Source organism: Sceloporus occidentalis, unplaced genomic scaffold (assembly GCF_023333645.1).
Source record: "Sceloporus occidentalis isolate IW3139 unplaced genomic scaffold, rSceOcc1.0.p SCAF_1, whole genome shotgun sequence".
NCBI classification, from domain to species: domain Eukaryota; kingdom Metazoa; phylum Chordata; class Lepidosauria; order Squamata; family Phrynosomatidae; genus Sceloporus; species Sceloporus occidentalis.
Window position 1 is genome coordinate 220,436,388 of NW_028316981.1, and position 17,547 is coordinate 220,453,934.

Below are 17,547 nucleotides of genomic sequence, written 5' to 3' on the forward strand. Positions count from 1 at the left end.
GCCCTGTTTAAATATTCAAAGGGATGTCATATTGAGGATGAAACAAGCTTGTTTTCTGCTGCTGCAGAAACTAGGACATGGAGGAGTGGATTCAAGCTACAGTAAAATAGATTCCACATAAACATTTGAAGGAACTTCTTGACAGTAAGAGCTGTTCAACAGTGGAACATGCTGCCTCAGCGAGTGGTGGAATCTCCTCCTTTGGAGGTTTTTCAACAGAGGCTGGATGGACATCTGTCTGGAGTGCCTTGATTGTGTCTTGATTCATGGCACAATGGGGTTGGACTGGATGGCCCCAGTGGTCTCTTCCAAATCTGTGATTCTGTTTTTCTAAGATAAAAACTGAAAACACATCAATTAGAAAAGAATACTTTGATCACTGAAAGCAAACATGGGTTTCTCAAAAACGAGTCATAGCAGACTAATTTTGCCTCTTTTTAAACAGAGTTACAGTGGGCCCTTGATATATGTGGGGGATCCGTTCCGGACCCCCCCCCCCCCCGCATATACTAAAATCCGTGTATGATCAAGTCCCATTGCCCCAATGGTGGCGTGTCTGCACGCGCGCTGCCATTGGGGACAAAAGTCCCTCTCCTCCCCTCCTCTTTTCTTCCCTCCCTTCCTGCTTTCTACCTTCCCTCCTTCTTTCCCTCCCTGCTTACCTGCTTGGTCGCTGCCGCCACAGAACCTTCTTGTTGCCGCTACCGCCATGGGAAAGACCTGGTGTTGGTGTTGGAGGCCAAGAGGCCTCTAGGCCACCATCCGGCCCTTCTGCGGCGGCGAGGACGAGGCTTGGCTTCCAGCACGGCCTCCCGGCCTTCTCACAGCTGCGGCTTCTGCACCGCCACCACCGCGGAAGGGCTGGGTGGCAGCCTGGAGGCTCTACCTTCTTGCCGCCGCTGCCACGAAAAGGCCACATGGTGCTGCTGAAGGCCAAGAGGTCTCCAGGCTGCCACCTGGCCCTTTCGCGGTGGCGGCGGTGAGGATAATGAAGCTTGGCCTCGGCCTCCACTGTCTCATCTTGCTTGCCACCATCGCCACTGCTGAAGGGCTGTTCCTGCGGCAGCAGCAGTGGCGAGGAGGCCGAGGCGACGAGGAGGCTGTGCCGGAGACCTTGAACGCCTGTGGGCTGGCGCTGCTGCTTTGCCTTCTTGCCACCCAGCCCTTCTGCAATGGCCAAATCTCGTTCTCCTCACTGCCGCCGCAGAAGGGCCAGGGGGTGGCCTGGAGGCCTCTTGACCTCCAACACCACTACCCGGCCTTTCCCGTGGCTGCAGCGGCGATGGCAACCAAGAAACTAAGCAGGGATGGAAGGTGGGAGGGAGGGAGGGAGGGAGGGACTTTTGTTCCCAATGGCAGTGTACGTGCACGTGCACCGCCATTGGACACAATTTTAGAGTTTGCCATCTGCGGATGCTCAAATCCGTGGATGGCAAATCCGCATAAAAGAAGGGCTGACTGTTCAAGCTTGTTAGATGAGGGGAAGTCTGTGGAAGTTGTATATCTTGATTTCAGTGAAGCATTTGAAAAAGTCCCCCATTATATTCATGCAAAAAAGCTAGTAAAATATGGACTAGACAATGCAACTGTTAAGTGGATCTGTTGTTGGTTGACAGACCAAACCCAAAGGGTGCTTATCTCTAGCACCAGCATGGCTGTTGCAATTTGCCTTACCTGCAGCTTCCAAACACTTTTCAAGGGCAGTACCACATAGAGCAGGTAGTAAGGCATGAACCACTGTGACCAAATCTGCCATCTGTAGTAGAGGGCACAGGTGGCATACCACCTGAAGCTGGGCAAAGTTACTCCTGAACACTGCAGCCACCTCGCCTTCCAAAACTCGCACTGATTCCCAAGCTACAAAACTGATTTTTCAGAGGGAACAAAACTCCATCCAAAACAGGCTGACCAACTGACCAAGCTTTGCACCCAAGCAAAGGATGTTTAGGAGTGATTGTGTCAATTGCCTGGATCATCTCTATCAGTTGCAACCCCCCCCCCCCCAAATATTCAGGTATCCTTGTAGATCCATTGGTCTCTGAGGTTGCACCATTTAAATGGATCCTCCATCTCTTCAACAGTTCAGAGTCTGAGCAAATTAAACCCTATCATGGTTATCTATCCATGAGAACTGAGTTCTTTCAAACCCCACTTTCCATAGTTCATAACCAGACCAACAATAACCAGATCAAGACTTCGTCTGCTAGACATTAACTGAGACAGGCCTGTGGTTGTCATGGAAGTCATGAAATCCTTAGTTGGCCCTGAGGAGGGGTGCTCAGCTTAGATAGTAAAATCTCCCAAAATTATAAATTTGGAGATCAACACCACCCCAAAACCACTTCCTTGGTCAGTTAGGGTACCTCAGTAGGGGGATAAACCCACAATTGAGCACTGCAACTTCTTCCTCTTCATTGGATCTTGCCTGCTGCTGCATCCAGAAACTTGGTGAAGTTGCCAGCCCCCTCTCATCAATCAAGTTTCAGTTACACAAGCAAGGCCAGCTTGCTCAAACAGCTTTATAAAGTCTAGGTGGAAACTCTTCTGGCTGAAATAATGGATGTGCATAGCCATGCCTCTTAATATGAATCCTTTCTGTCTTCTCCTTTTAGGTGTGTTCAGGGAGGTACGACAGCAATTCCTGGAGCCTTTGGCTGTGGAAAAACTGTGATTTCTCAGTCCCTGTCCAAATACTCAAACAGTGATGTTATTATCTATGTTGGCTGTGGAGAACGAGGAAATGAAATGTCTGAAGTGCTCAGAGACTTCCCAGAGGTTGGTATTTGGGTATGGGAGTCCCATTAAAATGAAGTTCAGAAGGTAGTCTTGGATCCATAATGCAGAAAAAGGACTGATTTTCATTTTCAAAAGAAGAAATCAATTGAAACTTTTGGAAATCTTTCTGATGCCAAGGATAGGTTGGGATCTTTGCCTTATGTCAATCAAAAAGTTACGTCAATGTGTGAGGTTATTTTCTGCAGTATATAACCCTTTAAAAGTTATTTTTCCAATTTTTATGTTGTGGGAATGAAGAAAGCCTGCTTAGGTCTAGTTTAAATATTACCTTCAAACCAATTCAAGGATTAGAATATATATTTTTATTTAATTTTAGACCTGATACATTAATAATATAGTCTTCTCTCACATTTTAAAAAGTGGGTATTTTAAGATGGTGAGACACATTAGTGCTAATCAGTAGCTTGAGATGAAAGGTTAATGCCAGTGTAACTGTATCTGCCCTACATTTTTTTCCCTTCCTCCTGTGCCTAGCCTTAAATTAGTAGTAGAACTTATGGGCTAGAAGAAGAAGAAATAGGGCAATATTTATTCTGCATAAGGCAGCACAGAATCAAGTGCTCAAAGGACCTCCTATTTTCCTTTTTGAAGAAAGATATTTCATGTAATGAAACAGCAACCTAGCTGAGAGACAGAGGAGCAAAGGGTTCATTGCTTAAACCACTTAACTCCTTGGGTAGCCCTATGCGCCACTGGCCTGTTCTGTAGCATAGTCTTATGTTTTGGAGTGATTCTCTCTCTTGGTCCTAGGCAAATTAACTTTTTACCTACCTTGGCTTCAGTGCATTTCTTACTATTACTTTCTTTCAAGCAAAGCAATACACTTAAAACCTGATTTTAAAGCACAGATATCTAAAATGTAGACTGATATTATAATCTAGACGTATGAATAACACAGTATTTCAGAGCAGAAAAAGAACAAAATCTATTTTCTTCTTGCAAGAATAGTTCAGAGCTCAAAGAAAAGTTGTCCCAGAATTCCTAGTGATCTTAGCATATCCCATTTTGACTTGCTGTGTGATCCAAATGGGTTTTAAGAGTATTTGGTCAAAATGTTCTGTTTTAACCCAGACTAAAATGGCTTACTATCAGCCTTGGTGAATCCGAACAAAACAAAACAAAAACCCTGAGTGTATTCCATCGCTTCTGTATCATATCTGAAGCTGAGGGTTTTGACCTCTCAAGGATATCTGTAGAAATGTGTTACTGGGTCATTGAGAATATCACTTTGGAGCAAATATACCATAGCATATTTTGTTGCACGTGAAAATAAGAATTTAGCACAACCATGAGCTTGCACCAAAAGTTTGAAGCAGTCAGTTTAATCTCACTTTAGCTAAGCAGTTTGTCAGTATCTGCTGGGGACCTTCTACCTGTGTTCAGAAGGTGAATGCTTAAGAAAGTTAAGTCAAGTTTGCTTTGAAGAGTCCTATTTTGTTTTGATAGCTCACCATGGAAGTTGATGGCAAGGTAGAAAGCATTATGAAGAGAACTGCCCTTGTAGCAAACACTTCCAACATGCCTGTTGCTGCCAGAGAAGCTTCTATCTACACTGGTAAGAAAAGATGGGGAAGAAAACCATATATGGGGCTAGTTCTTGATCTTCTAACTAGAGGGACTGCTGTTACCTAACTTAGAATCCTATGTAATTATAGAGTTGGAAGAGACCTCAAGAGCTATCACATCCAACTCCCTGCCATGCAGGAATACAACATCAAAGCACCCCGTACAGGTGTCCATCCAGCCTCTGTTTAAAGACCTTCAAAGAAGTAGACTCCACTACTCTCTTGAGGCAGTATATCCACTGTCAAATAGCTCTTACTGTCAGGAGGTTCTTCCTAATGGGGAGGTGGAATGCCTTTTCCTCTAGTTTGAATCTCTTGTTTGGGTCCTATTCTCTGGAGCTTCAGAAAACAAACTTGCTCCATCTTCAGTATGACATCCTTTCAAATATTTTCTTGAGTTCAAAAAGAACCCTTTGAACTATTGCTGATAATTGTCATCAGCTCTTGCACTTCATTCTTCCAAATTGCCATTAATATTAAACAAGAAGGACTGGTAAAATGACCATATGTTTTGGTGGTACTTTTATATATCAACTCGAACTGTGATATGCTGCTGTGTTTTCTTCTGAATTTTGACGTATAATATTCTTTATTCCATTTTCATAAAAAATCCACATTCACTACCATATAACCTTTCTTTAAATTCTCAACACCTATTATTGTTATTTCCATAACAATCTTTAGTTTATTATTTTATTAATGTTATGTGAAGCTGTTAAAATTATTAGGATTCTCTTAGAACATGACAGCAAATCAAAACCATTATAGATAGGCAAGAAAAAAAAAACCAGTTATGAAAAGGGGAAATAAACCGAAGAGTATGCTCAAATTAAGTTCAGATGTGTAGTTTCATGTTTTTCTATGACTTTTGACTTTTACCCTTTTAAGGGAGTTTAATCTTGGCTCTTCTGCTTACGAAAGCCATACTTTCTCAACCTCATTTCTTTTTTATCAATAATATAGGGCTGCTGATAGCCATACATTACAGGACTTGAATAAAAATATAAACAATAGTAAAAATATTGTAATAGTTAAGGACTTTACAAAATAACAGTGATTATGCAAAATCCTTAGAACGCTTTAGGGAATAATATAGGTTTATATTATTGCTGTTTGCTGAATAAAAGGATTATTGTTTCCCTTTCTGGTGCACAGATTTTTGTATTCGCGTTAGATCTGGTATTCATGTTAGATCTGCTAATTTCAAGTTTCAGTAATAGCTAAAATACAAGGCAAAGTGGTTGGTAAATGGTATAGGAACATGAAAGTGAAGTGGAGGAAGATTACAGAGGAGTGATAAAACTGTCCCCCTTTTACCTTTTCATGGCAGTTACACAGACTTAAGCATCTGACAGTACTTTTAAAAGGTTTCTTGGTAAGCTGTAATAGGCCAGGATTTCTGCCGACTAAGGTATCTTACATTTGCTTTCTGTTTTAGGGATTACTTTATCTGAGTACTTCCGTGATATGGGCTACCATGTCAGCATGATGGCTGATTCCACATCCCGATGGGCTGAGGCCCTTCGAGAAATTTCAGGACGCCTTGCTGAAATGCCAGCTGGTGAGTGTTTACCATCTTGGAAGGGTTGCTCAAAATCTTCTTTGCCCAACTTTCTTTTAGGTTGTGGAGCTAACCTAGTTTGTGTTGGTGTTTTCAGATAGTGGTTATCCAGCCTATCTCGGTGCCCGCTTGGCCTCTTTCTATGAAAGGGCTGGCAGAGTGAAGTGTCTTGGAAACCCTGAGAGAGAAGGGAGTGTCAGCATTGTTGGAGCGTGAGTATTTATGCAAAATCTCTTCTTCTCTAATGTAACTTAGATTTTCTGTTTCTAGTGACACATACAGTGTGGCCTGTTCATCCTGTACAAAGCAAAATAATTATTTTGCTGTGGGACAACCTATACATTAGTCTCTTGGTATCTGCTGGGGTTTGGTTCCAGGACACACACACATAACCCGGATTTCAAAATCTGTGAATGTTCAAGTCTCATTAAATACAATGGCATGATAAAATGTTGTCCCTTATATAATATGACAAAATCGAGGTTTGCTTTTTGGAATGGATATGTATTTTTTAATATTTTTAATCTGCGGATGGTTGAATACATGGATAAGAGTCCATGGATATGAAAGACCAAATGTATAAGGAAGCTAAGGGAGATACACTAATTTTAACTCATGAAGACTGCCTTGATAGAAGGAAACAGTGTGGTAAAGATCCATCCCAAAACTAATTACTATAACTTGGTCAAAACAAGGAGACACTGTTATTTCTTTGGGGAAGCACTACTGTTGATTTTCTTGCCTGTTATGGAAGTTTCCAGAGGATGTTAAAGAGTTGCTTAAAGATTCTCAAACAGAATCACATAGTTTCCATTGAAAACATAAAGGCATATGCTTTGGGCTAGAGCTGTTTTTTCTGTGAATTAATGCATATTTGATTCATGCCTGCAGGATATTGCTTGTATTCTGGTTTTCGTACAAGCCTTAGAAAGGAAATCATGACTAGGTGGAAGAAATGCATGTACACTGACTTCTGTTTTTCAAAGTACAAGGCAGGCCAAAGGAGAAATGTTCATCTCAAAGTGAAAGAGGAGACATTAATAGGAAACATGAAGGATGTTTTTTAAAAAGCAACAAACACATTTTCTGAGGCTACAAGACAAAACTAGAGAGAAAAGCTCTCTGCTTTTGTGAGGGAAGGAGGGAGATCCATCTTCCCTCTATCCCTCCTTTATTTCTGTGTAATTCTGTATAATCCTTCCTTCCCTTATTTTGTTGTAACTTTCCGCCTTTCTGTGTCATGATTTTAAATGTCCATAGGAATTGTGTCTCAGAGGCTTTTTAGTAACTGAATGCATAAATGAGCATGTAGCTACAAAAACATGGATTCTGTCCCTTGGCATTTGAATGAGCACCCTCATTCTTAACTTCTTCCCCACCTATGTGAGTTTGTGTGCCTGATTTCCCAAATAGGGAAAGCTTATTTCTCTATTGGAAAGTGGGTGCTTTCCGTGAAGAAAATCTCCCCAGGCATCTCCAGGAAGGAGTGGGACTCTTCTCTTGCAGAACTGCTACTAGTCAGTTTAGACTATAATGAACTAGATGGTATAAGAAGCTGCTTATAACAGTAAATCAAACAGAATATGATAGGAGCTAGGATAAGAATAAGTGTATGCTCCAAGTGTATGCTGCAATATCTTTGGGATAACTTGAAACTGTTAGATTATTATGCCATTCAAGGAGAAACTAAACAGCTAGAGAGAATACAAAAAGATATATTGAATAGGGTTAGTTAAAAACTTTTGATTCTGGTTCACTGTATGCACAGTATGTACAGTTTTGATCTTATGTTTATTCTACCTACTTAATTAATTGCAACCTTAAGAAAAAGTGTTAACTGATGGGTTTATCTCAAACCTTGGTTTTTACGTTCTGTATTGCATCATGAATTGGATGTATAGACTATCATGAACTCAGGATTCCAGAAGTGATTAGGGTTGGTATTTTTCCTGCTCTGTTGTCTCCAGAAACAGCTGACGTTCACTTGTAAGTACAAATCTGAACACAGAGTCCCAGAGTTATATGACTGATGTGTTTCTTAGTTTGAAATGAATAATGTTGCTGTTCATATATTTCCCCCTTTCACTCCATATCTCTCATCCCCTTTCAGTGTTTCTCCTCCTGGTGGTGACTTCTCTGATCCAGTTACTTCTGCTACTCTGGGCATTGTTCAGGTAGGTTCAGTTTTTGAAGCAAAATACAAACTTCAGTGTTAAGCCTTCTTTAATCCAGCCAGTAACTATAACATGAAGGTTGAAGTGGCATTGTCAAGCTCATACCTTTTACAAATCAACATCTTGACACACATCTTAACAAAAACATATACATAAATTGGTTTCCTGAATTCTAACCAAGTCATTTTTAACTTATCTCAAATACCATATCTACTTTGTTATAGGTTAATTTGATCACATCAAACTTTAAAGAATGCTTTATAGTAAACTTAATCCATTTTCTCTTTATATTAACATCAATATACTTTCTTTCCCATTTAGCATCTCTTAAACCTCTTAAGGCTAAATTAGGCATCTTTGTCATCCTTAACCTTACATTCATTAATATAGTTATAAAAGGGTTTCCAGATCTTAACACATTTTTCCCATTCTTGACCTCTTAAGATAGTGGTAAGTTTATCCATCCGCACCAAATCCAATAATTTAGTAAGCCATGAATCAATAGATGGAAAGTCTACAATCTTCCATTTACTGGCAAAAACAATCCTAGCGCTAGTGTTTGCGTAAAACAGAAATTTCCCAAATTCACTTTCTAATACCTCATTATCACACATACTAAGTAAATAGAATTTGGGTTCCATCTGGATTTTGGCTTGGGTAATTTTCATAATAACAACATGGACTGATCTCCAAAATTTCTTAGTCCATTTACAGTTCCACCAGATATGGTAGCAAGTACCAATTTCATGCCCACATTTCCAGCATTTATTAGAGGTGCCTTTACAGATTCTTGCTAGTTTTACAGGAGTTAGGTACCACCTAAATTGCATCTTTAAAAAATTCTCCTTCAAGTCATTACATAAAGTATATTTTAATCTGCACTACCATGACTTTTCCCACTGGTCTAAACAAATGTTCTGTTTTATATCTTGGGACCATTTAACCATTTGCTCTTTAATCACCTCTTCCTCCAAGTCCCATTCTAAAATACATAAAATAAAGTGATTTTATGATGATTTTCTGTAAACAAAATTTCTTCAAATTTGTGGTACCCTGGCCTTATGCCTCTTAGTTTATTATCTATCGGAAACCTTTCTTTAAGCTGACGATAAAGCAACCAACCACAGGAAAAGCCTTCTTTTTGCAGTTGATCCAGAGATTTAAATTCCAAGTTGGTCTTTTTAATTATCAAATCCGTGTATGTGATCTATCTATCATTTAAGATTCCCTCCCCTCTATGGAATGCTTCATGGATTGAGGTCCATTCCGGGAACCCTGGACATAATCTAGATTTTTACTTCAGCTATACAATCATTAATGCCTTTCTAACAAAATGATTTACAAAATCTTTAAGCACCTTATGCTTTTCATAGAAAAGATACCCATGCCAACCAAAATGTAAATCAACACTTTCTAAGCACAGGGCTCTTTTATCCTTTAACAAAAACCAGTCCATCAGCCATTCCATACAACATGCCTCATAGTATTGCTGGAGATTAGGTAATGCTAGACCACCCCTTGTGGTCAATCTTGCAGTACTTTAAACCTTACTCTTGGTTTTCCCCCAGTTTTGACAGTTCTTTATGCCATAACTTAAATGGCTTATTGTTTATAATAAATTGTTTTGAGAGTGTTACCAGGAGCCCTCCCAGCACTAGGCCTCTTCTATCATAGGTACAGCATAGCATGAGGAAAGCTAGCTTAAACATAGCAGAGGGAGCTATGAGGGAGCTATCTGTTCCCCCCAAAACAGCTTCCACCTCTAAAATAAAACAGAATAGCCAAATGCATACTATTACAGAAAAGAAATATAGGAACAACATTAACCCAAACCAGCAAAGACCAGAGTAACAAAACATTGATGAATCTGGTCCGATGTTGAATGGATGAAGATGGATGTAGGTTATCTTGCCACCGCGAATCAGAGCGAAGCCTCGAAGACAAGCCTCTGGCTTGCTTGGAAGAATGCCTGGAGAAACAGCTGCCAGATCAAAGAAACAGCACTCTCCAGCTTATCACTCCTAAGAGGGCTTTATTTGTTCTTTGTTCCAAACACATGAGCTATTACTAAACACCACTGTACAAATTTCACACCAGCCGTCACGTCACACCACACCATCTCCCACACAGTACAAACTGCGTCTGGGCTTATATACACAATTGTCATGCAGCCACTTAGCCCAGCCCCTTCCTGTTCATGTTGCTATGTACCATGGATACCAATTCTTCTTCCGTCTGATGACGTAGCATATTTACATTTGCTGTACATGTTCTCCAGCACAGTCGACCTTGAGCATTCGGCTGCTGCTTTCGGCTCCAGGTGTAGCCAATCTAGGCTTCTGCAGACATTGCCACATCTGAACATTTTCCACTTTCAATACCTTAACACAAAACGCATCAGGTAAGCCCAGGTTTATCAGGGAAATTGTGTCAATTTTTTTATCAGTTTGACATGATATGAATGTCTATCTCCTGTCTCTGATTGTCCCTGATGAAAATGTTTCCATTGCACAAAGCACTGTATACAGCCCTTGTGCTGCCAGGAGTCTAGAATTTATTTTGGCTTCAAAGTGTTGTTGATCAGCGAGGGTGGGACAAGAAGGTCTTGGTGCCACACATCAGACATGTTCACAGACTTCAGCAAGCTAGAATGAAACAGAGGATGTATTTGTATTTGACAGTAAGTTTTGGGGAGGTCCAATTCTACTGCTACATAATTCTTTTAATACAAAAGGGATTGATATATTTATGTCCCAGTTTCTTGGAAGGTTGCAAACACTTATCATATCCCCATCTGGAGTGATGGGCTGAATTAAGTCCTTGTTTAGAGATTATCTTAGAGGGCACTCCCTGGAGATATGTGTGTGTTGTACAAATAGCTCAGCCAATTGGAGGGCCATAGGAATTGTTGCATGGGGTACACCATGTACTTGTTTTGAAAACAAGTCTGTTAACACCCAGATTGCTGGGTTTTGTTTCTGTTTTGTTTTTTGTGGCTGTTGGGCAGATCAGCAATAAAATCTATACTTACTTCTGTCCAGAGGGGGCAGACAAGGGTTTCAGTAAGCCACAGGGTTTCGCCTTGTGCATTTAGATGTAGCACAAACTGGGCAGTTTTTAATGTACTGTACTCCACATCCTGCCTCAGTTTGGACCACCAAAACTGTTGCCTGATAGGTGTAAAGTCTTTACATATCAAAATGTCCTGCCATCTTGGCATCATGATACTGTTTGCAAATTTGTTCTCTTAGGGTTTCAGGCACATAAATTCTGTCCCGTTTGTAAAGTATGCCACCCTTTATAACAGTGGTTCCCAACCTTTCTAATGCCGCCACCCTTTAATACAGTTCTTCATGTTGTGGCGACCCCCAACCATACAATTATTTTCATTGCTATATGCAAATATGTGTTTTCTGATGGTCTTAGGCGACCCCTGTGAAAGAGTCGTTCGACCCCCAAAGGGGTCCCGACCCACAGGTTGGGAACCACTGCTTTATAACAACCACCTCCCCACAGTCTTTCAGTCATGCACCCCCAATCACTTCATCTTCTGGAAGCACAGCTCTAAAGGGTCTTTTTTAGGTCTTGGGCTTTTTTCTGGCTTCTGGTGAATACTGCCAGACCTAGTTGTTGCAGGAGGAACATTCAGTCTATCACTACTTTGGATACCATGTTGTGGCAGCCTAGACAAAGCATCAGCAATGTGAAGTTGAAGGCTTTCATGGCCGGCATCCATAGTTTTTTGTGGGGTTTTTTGGCTACGTAGCCATGTTCTAGAAGAGTTTCTTCCTGACGTTTCGCCAGCATCTGTGGCGAAACGTCAGGAAGAAACTCTTCTAGAACATGGCCACATTGGCCAAAAAAACCACAGAAAACTAAAGCATCAGCACTTGAGTTGAAAGTTGAATTTATAAAAGAAGTCTGCCCACCCAATTTTATTTAGGTCTTTCAGGGATTTTTTTTAGAGCCCCTAAATTTTTATGGTCAGTCCCCAAAGTACCCCTCAAAAGGGATGGAAGAGTGCCTGCCACATGACTTCAGCTTCCTTCTCCCAAACAGCCCACTTCCATTCTGTCTCTGAAAACGTTCTAGATAAATAGGCACTTGGTCTTAACTGAGCGTCTTTGTTCTTTTGTAAGAAAACCTCCCCAATAGCCATGTCTAAGAGTGTTTTAAAATGGGCTCAGAGGTAAACAACACTTTGAGGTGTTCAAAATGGCACTTGAGTTCCACTGAATTTATTAATTGGGAGGGTTTTTTCCCCTTCCTCCTCTTTTTCCCTGTTCCTAAGTTCAGTTAGGAGGAGAGCTATTTGGACAAAGTTCGGAATGAATTGCCAATAAAATTTAGCAAATTCTAGAAGGCTCTGTAGTTGGTCTTGAGTATGTCGCAACCTGTCATATCTTGAACCTTTTGCAGATCCATCTCCACTCACTTGCCTGAAATGTGATAGCCCAGGTAATCTAACTTGTCTTGGTGAAACATACACTTGGAAAGTTTCATATAAAGCTTCCAACAGCTCCTTAAGTATTTTTCACACCAATCTCACATGGGACTGGAAATACTTGGAGTCTACCAGGACATCATCCAAGCATACCAGTGTCCCTTGGTATGACAAATTATGGAGGACTTCATTGATCAGATACATAAACACTCCCAGAGCCCCACTCAATCATGACGCAAAGCGTGCCTAAATATTCAAGGACCCTAGTTGGCAATTAAAAGCAGTTTTCCACTTGACTGGTATCTTGAAAAATCTTCCCCTTTGGTAGGAATGCTAACATATCCTTCATTAAGAACAAGGGATATTTATTTTAGGTGTTTATGGTATTTGTTCCTTGATAGTCTGTGCAAAGTCTCAACAAGCCAACCTTATGTCAGAACAAAACTGGGACAGTCATTGACAAAGGCGGGATACATACCGCCATATAGTACGTCTTCTATACGTACTAGGGTTAGGAAGGGGCGGTGCTTCCGCACCCCCCTAACCCTAGTACGTATAGAATACGTACAAGATGGCGGCGCCCCTTCCACATGGGCGCCGCCATCTTTACGTACTGGACGCATAGCGTCCAGACGTGTCGCGGCGCCTATGACGTCGCGAGTCCGCGCCAGGCGCCTCGCGACGTCATAAAGGCGCCGCAAAAAGAAGCTCCATTTTGGAGCTTCTTTTTTGCTCCGCGCGGGAGCCGCGCGGTTTGACTGCTGCGGCTCCCTCGCGGAGCAAATGGCGCCGGCGGAAGACCGCCGCTTGTATCCCGCCAAAGTAACTGGCCTAATTACCTTGCCAGATTTTTGTCTGCCTTAAGGTAGTATGTTATTTGGGAGTCAGATACCTGTGATATGGTCTCATACTCACTAAAATCCTGAGTAAAATGATGAAGGATTCAGGATTAAAAATGCTTGCTCCCATCAGGATTCTTAGTCTTCTAGCAATTCTCCAGTGGATTGAGCAACTTTTGGTTAGAGCACATGCTTGAGAAATTGGTTCTGTGTAAGCAGTTAATATTACTTAATGACCAATCTGGTTCTGTCTTAAACTGTTAGTATATTTTTGTTTATTTGTTTAGGTATTCTGGGGCTTGGATAAGAAGCTTGCTCAGCGAAAGCATTTTCCATCTGTGAATTGGCTGATCAGCTACAGCAAGTACACACGTGCTCTGGATGAGTATTATGACAAGCAGTTTCCAGAATTTGTCCCCTTGAGGACTAAAGCGAAGGAAATCCTGCAGGAAGAGGAAGATCTTGCAGAGATTGTACAGCTGGTGGGAAAGGTGAGTGAAGGGAGATTGGAGAGTACAGCCTTTTGCCTTTTGTGTTGATACAGGCTGTAGGCTGTCCTCTCAAATATTGCATATGGAGCTTTGATGGTGTGTGCCAGTGGGAGTGGAACTTAATGTCTATTATAATGATGTTAGGCCCTCTACATAACTTACATGGGGTTCATCACACTTACCGGGGGGGGGGGGGGGGCAGAGTGAGCAGCTAAGGGCTGCCACTGAATAAAGGAATGAAGACTGAAGGTGTGGAGCTTGTCAGAAAGAAGCAAGGACAGCATAGAAGAGTGGTAGGCAGATGGCCCCATAATATTTGAATATTCAGAAATTCATCTCAGTTCAGGAGGGAAAACAATGTAAAGAAATGGATCTGTAATGCAGAGGTAGTAAGCTCATTTCTGTCTACTGAAACCATATTCCCAGCAGAAGGGTGTTATCTGTTGGGGGTGGGTGGGTGGGTATGCTTGAATTAGGTACGGTCGATGCTAAAAGTAGCCATTTCTCTCCCCCCCCCCCTTTCTTTCCCCCCATATTACTGGGAGAAGGATATGGCTGTTTTCAGATGTCTGTCTGGATTAATCATTTATAGGGCAGAACTAGGCCAAGAGTTACTTGTTGGGCATTGCTGCTGTGATGAGTAGAAAGTGGCAAATAAGATGCTAACCAGGTCTCTCTCTGCTGTAGGCTTCCTTGGCAGAAACAGATAAAATCACATTAGAAGTGGCTAAGCTCATTAAAGATGACTTTCTACAGCAAAATGGCTATACACCATATGACAGGTATGAAGTGAACAATTTGTTTTCCCTCTTGAGGAATTGTGTCTGTGATGGCAGCTTGGGAAACAGTTTCAGTGTGACATAGCAGTCTCCTAGAACCAGCACATTACAGAAGAACAAAATATATCACGGTGTTCGCCGTATATCACAGTGGATGAAGGATGAATGTCTAGTAATAAAATGTTGTGTCCAAAAGGTAAAGAGAGCAATTGCTGCAGAGCTCCCTAATCCATATAAATCTGTTGGGTTTATGGTATCTTCTATGCTGTTTCCATTAGGTTCTGCCCATTTTATAAGACAGTGGGGATGCTGTCCAACATGATTGCATTCTATGATATGGCACGCCGAGCAGTTGAGACTACTGCCCAGAGTGACAATAAGATTACTTGGTCCATTATCAGGGAGAACATGAGTGAGATACTGTACCGGCTCACTTCTATGAAATTCAAGGTATGTTATTTACATTAACAAATCTGCTCTTAATGTTCTTCTCTCGTTTCTGCTAAGTGGGGGATGGGAGCAAATGTCAGAATTCTCACTTTCTTTGCAATCTTTGATTGTAAGAATTCAAATAGGTGGTGAATTTTGTCTTACATAAAGAGGGAACGAAGAGGCTGTTAAGCAACTACCCACCGTCCACAGGCAGTGAGTTGGAATATCAGCTGCATCACCTAAATTCTAAGTGTGAAATGATAAAATAGAAAGAGCAGAGTGTTGTCTGCCTATTGATGAGTTCAAGATTATACAGGCACTGTGACTACAGACTATTCAGGAAAGAAATATTTCTAACCACCTGTCAGAAGTGAATGATTTTCAGAGTAAACTCCAGCAACTTCTTTCTTTTGATCTCTTGCATTTCAGGACCCAGTGAAAGATGGAGAGGCAAAGATCAAAGCAGATTATGCTCAGCTTTTTGAAGACATGCAGAATGCATTCCGCAGTCTGGAAGACTAGAGGGTAACTCTCCTGGAGCCCCACTTGAGTGTATTCCTCCTTGTTTTCCTGACAATAGATGTACATGTTGTTGTGGGAAAAAAGCATCTTTAATACATTCCTGTTTAGTTTAGTAGCTCTCTGCGTGTTTGTGTGAATCTGAGCTTAAAGGTATAAAGCATGTTGTTTAGTGGTTCTTGTAAGCTGTAAGTGTCCACCGCCAGATTTGACCTCTCAGCCACAGTTTCTCTCTTTTTGGAAGAGAACTAAAGAAGTAAAAGTATAAATTGGGAGAAAAAATCATGCTGATGTATTGAGAGGGCATAAGAGTGGTTGAACCAGATCTGTTCATTTTAGGTCGTTCTAATGCTTCAGAGATGCGATTTATTTATTATATTTTAAAGCTGCCCTTGCCACTATGAAAATACCAACTCTGCAGCTAAAATTGCTTTCCTCATTACTCCTTCAACACATCCCCATTTCAGCAAGAGTGCTGAAAATCTCCAGGATGAGAACTTCTGGACAAAGGAGTTCTTCACTTAAGGTGCAACTAGTTCCCCTTAATAAGGGGTTCTATTTGTTATGTAAAGCCAGGGATGCTTACAACTGTTACAGGAATAACTCTTCTCCCTCTTGATGTGATCTCCCACACAACACATCTATGTGTGCAGCTGCTTAAGTATTATGTTTTCTAATGCACAAAGTACATGACAAGCTGTGGACCAGTCAGCCAGACTATTTTTTCTTGCAGTGTTTACACTCTGGCACAATCCCTAAACTTATTCAAATTTGGGAGCTCTAAATGCTTTACTGTGGCATTCATTGGTTGCAATAAAACAAAAAATTATGTGAAATAGTTCAACAGCAGTCCTTAGGTTTGTTGGCTTGTCCAAGGCTTTAATTTTACAGAGCTGGTAACTCTGAAAAGGTCTTTCCTACTGCTTACCTGTGTCTTGTAGATGTAGCAGGACATCTACAAGAGTGGTCCTGCTGTCACCTTCCAACCTGGGCAGACGTTTGCTTACTTCAGATAAGTTAACTGCTGTTTCTGATGTCCATATTTATTCACTATTTCAATAATGAGGATCAGAAATGTATGATTAATTAGTACAAATTAATGCCTTTCTACTGCAAAACAGGAATCTACCCTCCCCCCCCCCAAAAAAAAAACAGCTGAAGTTCCTTGCATTATAAACATTCTTCAGCAACCAAAAAGCCTACAGACAGAGTTGTAGATACTTTGATATGGTGAACGGGAACTAAGTAAGCATGCCCCAAATCTTCCCTTCCAACCTGTCTGCATGGAAATTGCTTTTGCAGTACAGCTTCCAGTGTGGAACCAGACCAATGTAGCTCTGCAGCCCAAAGACTTACTGTGGGGCCTTTCTCCCCAACTTCAAATAAATGACAACTAAACATTGAAATTGCATTATAATTAACACATTTGATCCAAAAATGATAAGAAATTCATTGTACCATGTTTATGAAGAGCAATGTATGAATGATTAGTGTGAAGCTTTCTTTTGCTTAAATCCTTATTTACTGTACTGTGTTGTATGTATGCAGCATTTCATGTCTACAAAACGAATCTATCTGCTTTTAAGATGCTGCTGTGAAGTTTTACAAAAGGGGTCTAATAACACTGCTATTTATTGTTTGCTAGAATAACCTACCCAAAACGAACAACTGAGTTTCATATTTTTGTCCCTCTATGTTATATCTGTTTTCAGTGTTAGAAAAGCAGATGTTCACTGTATTGCTGCAAACTCTGATTCATCAAAAAGAAGTGATAGAAGGGGAAGGAAAGGACATACTGTATAGTATATTATATTTGTTGCTAGATTTTGTGTATATTTGTTGAAATCAATGAAAATAAAAAGTGTGAGAATATACTTCTCGAGACCTGTCCTTCATGTAGTAAAAACTCAGAGCTTTCTGTTCGTACTGATGGTAGCGACATAATTT

The 17,547-nt window shown here is 40.9% G+C and overlaps 1 protein-coding gene across 3 annotated transcripts in view; it reads left to right on the forward strand.

The window, feature by feature from the left end:
* LOC149323494 (V-type proton ATPase catalytic subunit A) overlaps window positions 1–17,474 on the forward strand; it is a 42,278-nt gene extending 24,804 nt beyond the window's left edge. For all 3 annotated transcript variants that reach the window (XM_089489060.1, XM_089489059.1, XM_089489061.1), the window contains 9 exons: window positions 2,613–2,775; window positions 4,243–4,351; window positions 5,800–5,922; window positions 6,020–6,134; window positions 8,033–8,096; window positions 13,667–13,870; window positions 14,558–14,652; window positions 14,928–15,099; window positions 15,511–17,474. In XM_089489060.1, the coding sequence (XP_089345186.1) occupies window positions 2,613–2,775; window positions 4,243–4,351; window positions 5,800–5,922; window positions 6,020–6,134; window positions 8,033–8,096; window positions 13,667–13,870; window positions 14,558–14,652; window positions 14,928–15,099; window positions 15,511–15,603 (1,138 nt within the window). In that variant the 3' untranslated portion in view covers window positions 15,604–17,474. The remainder of the gene's footprint in view (window positions 1–2,612; window positions 2,776–4,242; window positions 4,352–5,799; window positions 5,923–6,019; window positions 6,135–8,032; window positions 8,097–13,666; window positions 13,871–14,557; window positions 14,653–14,927; window positions 15,100–15,510) is intronic.
* The last annotated feature ends 73 nt before the right edge of the window (window positions 17,475–17,547 follow it).